This window comes from Penaeus japonicus, unplaced genomic scaffold (genome assembly GCF_977035675.1).
Source record: "Penaeus japonicus unplaced genomic scaffold, GWHDUDI00000001_assembly GWHDUDI00000035, whole genome shotgun sequence".
Classification (NCBI taxonomy): Eukaryota; Metazoa; Arthropoda; class Malacostraca; order Decapoda; family Penaeidae; genus Penaeus; species Penaeus japonicus.
In genome coordinates, this window is record NW_028234437.1 from 719,218 (window position 1) to 724,217 (window position 5,000).

The 5,000-nt window shown below is 49.1% G+C and overlaps 1 protein-coding gene across 1 annotated transcript in view; it reads left to right on the forward strand.

Annotated features, from left to right (window-relative positions):
• Nucleotides 1–337: 337 nt before the first annotated feature.
• LOC122254773 (glycoprotein-N-acetylgalactosamine 3-beta-galactosyltransferase 1) overlaps nucleotides 338–5,000 on the forward strand; it is a 15,908-nt gene continuing 11,245 nt past the window's right edge. The window contains exons 1-3 of the mRNA XM_086531186.1: nucleotides 338–589; nucleotides 2,321–2,619; nucleotides 4,798–4,936. Coding sequence (XP_086387312.1) covers nucleotides 483–589; nucleotides 2,321–2,619; nucleotides 4,798–4,936 — 545 coding nt within the window. The 5' untranslated portion in view covers nucleotides 338–482. The remainder of the gene's footprint in view (nucleotides 590–2,320; nucleotides 2,620–4,797; nucleotides 4,937–5,000) is intronic.

Genomic DNA, 5,000 nt, shown 5'->3' on the forward strand with positions numbered 1-5,000 from the left:
ATGAATTCGTCCCCTGCATGATAGCGCCTCCTGCATGATATCTCTTCATGCATGATATCGCCTCCTGCATGATATCTCTCCATGCATAATATCGCCTCCTGCATGAATTCGTCCCCTGCATGATATCGCCTCCTGCATGATATCTCTCCATGCATGATATCGCCTCCTGCATGAATTCGTCCCCTGCATGATATCGCCTCCTGCATGATATCGCCTCCTGCATGAACTCGTCCCCTGTATGATATCGCCTCATGCATGAATTCGTCCCCTGCATGATATCGCCTCCTGCATGATATCGCCTCCTGCATGAATTCGTCCCCTGCATGATATCGCCTCCTGCATGAACTCGTCCCCTGTATGATATCGCCTCATGCATGAATTCGTCCCCTGCATGATATCGCCTCCTGCATGATATCTCTTCATGCATGATATCGCCTCTTGCATGATATCGCCTCCTGCATGAACTCGTCCCCTGCAGCAGCATGAAGAGGCGGCGGTTATTCCTGGTGATCGGCGCAGCGCTCGTCGCCGCCCTCGTCCTGGACGCCAGCACCCGCGGCGCCGCCCCCGATGTCCTTGCCGACATTAGGTAGGATGGAAAGAGGGAAGGAAAGACTGGAAGGAAGAAAGAGTATTAGAGAGGGAGGGAGAGTGGGTGAGGGAGGGAGAGTGGGTGAGGGAGGAAGGGAGACTTAAGTCAGAGAGAAAGGGGGCGAGAGAAAAATAGGGGGAGGGATTGCTGGAAGAGAGGGCAATAAAGAGAGAGAGAGAGAGAGATAAAAGAAGGGCGAGGTAAGAGAGAAATTTGTATAAACATACACACACACACACACACACACACACACATACACACACACACACACACACACACACACACACACACACACACACACACACACACACACACACACACACACACACACACACACACGCACACAGTTGCAAGAGGTTTTGTACGTACACATGGACATCCACGTACTCAGGATCGCGTTTATAAGCATAAGCATATACACAGGTTTATTCTAGGAATAATATTTTTGCTCTTTCAGTGAGCGCAAATATTTGCTTTGTGCGTATAAAGCCTTGAATATATGATGGAAAAAATATTATGAATCATTTCCGATTTTCATTTATAAATAGTAACACCAACATCAATGATGAAGATGGTGCTGAATATACGCCAATACTTAGGTTATTAAGACTATCTTGAATGGTGATAAGAACGATAATAATAATAGTCACACCGACTTCGCCATAAGGGTAAGAATTCTCCCTCCTAATTTCAGACACAGCAATCTCGCGAGTGAAAAGAAAGTGGAACAAGGCGAGCTTTCTCGTGTTTTTTTTTTTTTTTTTTTCGTTCCCTTTTGTCTGAAAGCGAAAATGTACTTAGGAACATAAAAATGTTTTACAGAAAGGGAGTCGAGTCGGAATACTGGTCGCGCTGTGAAACCTTCTTCTAGTTGACTGCGAGAAAATGCCTCTGTCGATGAGAAAGGAAGTGTTTTTGAATGCGTTTATCGGTTAATGGAGTTGGTTACTTTTTATTGGTTTGTTAGCAGAGATACGCGAAAAGTTACGGGCGGATTGTGACGGAAAGTTGTCCATGGCCTAGGAACCAGTTAAGTAGATTTTGACTTCGAACCGGATTCGTGTATGAATGGAAACTGAATTCGAATATTTCATTGTCAATGGGATCTTTCATAAAACGTGTCTGCTATAGGATTGATTTTCTATCTTTAAATAGTGTGATACTTAGAAAAAAGGAATTTTGGGGTTAGTAGGAGTTTGCACTCTCTGAGTGCTTTCTAGTTTTGAGTTTGCATTGATTTACTTACTCTGAAAGATCAATCACATAGTGTTAATGTTCTATGTATGCAATTAAATCAACATTAGCTGCAAAATAATTCGATGCTGCAGTATGTAAAAAAAAAAAACATCGAAGAACAGTAATGTTATAACTGTTGTAATTTTTATTGGAACATTATCATGAGTTCACAGAGATCAGTACCTTAATTAACCATACCATAATATCCTAAAATAAATCCGATTTGCCTGATTAATTACTTTTCTTATCTGAGAATAACATGAAGTTGTAATCATATTATCAAACATCTCATTGACGGAGTTCACTCGTGTACATAATGGACTCAAAATTTAGAACACGTGCGATGACAAGGAGAACCAGAAAGAAGTCAAATAATCATACCATTGTGCTCAAATGACTTGCGACTTCTCTGTTTGCACTCCTGCGTGCTGTTTGCGTAGCCTCTTCCTTCGTTGTGATCACGACATGGCTACAATCCCTCACCTTCTTCAGATCATGGAAGCTCCTCGAATCGCCGACTGAAGATGAAGCAGCAAAAGTCGGACCTGCAGAGCACACCTCCGACGTACGCATGACGCAGCAACAGGATTACACTGGGGAGGAGGAGGAGGAGGAAGAAGAAGAGAAGGAGGAGGAGGAGGCAAGAGCAAAGGAGATGGATGTGCTGAGGAATGTGCGAGTGCTGTGCTGGGTTCTCATGTGCCCGTCGAAACACAATGTGACAGCAGTGCACGTGAAGGCCACCTGGGGAAAGCGCTGCGACAAACTCATCTTCATGAGTAACGAGGAAGGTGAGTGTGGGCGGGGGAAGGCTGAGAGCGAGAGTGTGGGCGGGGAGCGGTTGGCCGTGCGAGTGTGGGGTGGGGAAGGGTTAAGAGTGCGAGTGTGGGGTGGGGAGGGGTTAAGAGTGCGAGTGTGGGGTGGGGAGGGGTTAAGAGTGCGAGTGTGGGGTGGGGAGGGGTTAAGAGTGCGAGTGTGGGGTGGGGAGGGGTTAAGAGTGCGAGTGTGGGGTGGGGAGGGGTTAGGAGTGCGAGTGTGGGGTGGGGAGGGGTTAAGAGTGCGAGTGTGGGGTGGGGAGGGGTTAAGAGTGCGAGTGTGGGGTGGGGAGGGGTTAAGAGTGCGAGTGTGGGGTGGGGAGGGGTTAAGAGTGCGAGTGTGGGGTGGGGAGGGGTTAAGAGTGCGAGTGTTCGGGTGGGAGGGGTTAAGAGTGCGAGTGTGGGGTGGGGAGGGGTTAGAGTGCGAGTGTGGGGTGGGGAGGGGTTAAGAGTGCGAGTGTGGGGTGTGGGGAGGGGTTAAGAGTGCGAGTGTGGGGTGGGGAGGGGTTAGGAGTGCGAGTGTGGGGTGGGGAGGGGTTAAGACTGTGAGTGTGGAGTGGGAAGGGGTTAGGAGTGCGAGTGTGGGGTGGGGAGGGGTTAAGAGTGCGAGTGTGGGGTGGGGAGGGGTTAAGAGTGCGAGTGTGGGTGGGGGGGGGGTTGAGAGTGGGAGTGTGGGTGGGGAGGGGTTAGAAGTGCGAGTGTGGGGTGGGGAGGGGTTAAGAGTGCGAGTGTGGGGGGGGGAGCGGTTGAGAGTGCGAGTGTGGGGTGGGGAGGGGTTAAGAGTGCGAGTGTGGGGTGGGGAGGGGTTAAGAGTGCGAGTGTGGGGTGGGGAGGGGTTAAGAGTGCGAGTGTGGGGTGGGGAGGGGTTAGGAGTGCGAGTGTGGGGTGGGGAGGGGTTAGGAGTGCGAGTGTGGGGTGGGGAGGGGTTAAGAGTGCGAGTGTGGGGTGGGGAGGGGTTAAGAGTGTGAGTGTGGGGTGGGGAGGGGTTAAGAGTGCGAGTGTGGGGTGGGGAGGGGTGAAGAGTGCGAGTGTGGGGTGGGGAGGGGTTAAGAGTGCGAGTGTGGGGTGGGGAGGGGTTAGGAGTGCGAGTGTGGGGTGGGGAAAGGTTGGTAATGCAAGTGTAAGCGAGAAAGAATTGAGAACACAAGTGTGAGTGTTGGCCTTACTTTTCTCGACACCCTTCGTCTCACTTCTCTTATCCTCTTCCTACTTCTTACTCTTCATCTCTTCGCTTCCTCTTTCTCCTTCCTCCTCTTATGGTCTGAATAACAGCAGGTCAGGACACACCCATGAAGAGGCGTAATCTCGTGACGTCAGACTGCGAAATCAGTAACACAGAGAGTGGATTGAACGATATTTGAACAATAACTATGATCTTTTTTTTCTTCTTCTTCTTCTTTATAAAACACGAATCTGCATTCATATTCCTAGGCATAATTTGTTCTTTTTTCTCTTGGAAATGCTTCCAGTACTGACATATGAGGATCTGCATAACCTCACAATAGGCGGCGACGCGTTTCATCAGGAAGTGTCCTGACCTGTCTCTTTCTAGACCATTGGTTCCTAGCCGGGGGCGCATTTCTCTAAGGGGCGTGTGGCATATCGAGGGAGGACACGAGCCCCGGGGTAAAAGAAAAAAGGACTTTCACGATTTTTTATTATCATTAAAAGTCTTTTTATTTTCAAAAGCATCACGCCTTGGGCATAGCTATAATGTTAGTTTATACCTTTCAAGGAAAACAATCTTAATACGGTTTTCAATAGTTGCTACATAATGGAAGTAAGTGTGTTTGTGTTTGTGTGTGTGTGTGTGAGTGTGTGTCAGTTTGCATCATAATAACATTTCGACTAGTTAAAGTTTTGAGGTGGGGGCGTGGAGGCAGTGACTGACTACTAAGCGGGTGGTAGATACAGTAGGTTATGAACCGCCGATTTAGTCCATGCCCCCCCCCTCCCCCCCTTCTCTTATTCCTCGGTTTCCTCTGATTTCTCCACAACGACTCCATCCTCTCCCTCAATCTCTAACCGCCATCCCACCGCCCTCTCCTCACCCCCTTTCTCTATCCATCCCCCCTCTTTTCCATCCTCTCTCTCTCCCTCTTCCTTCTCTCCCCCACACATCACCATGTTTTCCCTTCTTTCCCCTCCTGCCAGACCCGGAACTCGGGGCTGTCAACCTGCATGTCCCCGAGGGCTTCTACAAGCTGTGGATAAAAACCAGGTCCGCCTTCAAGTACCTGTACAACCACCACCTGGACGAGTACGACTGGTTCCTCAAGGCTGATGATGACACGTGAGTCCTCTTCGCCTTGGCCGTCTCGAGGGCGAGTTCCTTTAGGTCTAAAAATACGCGAGAG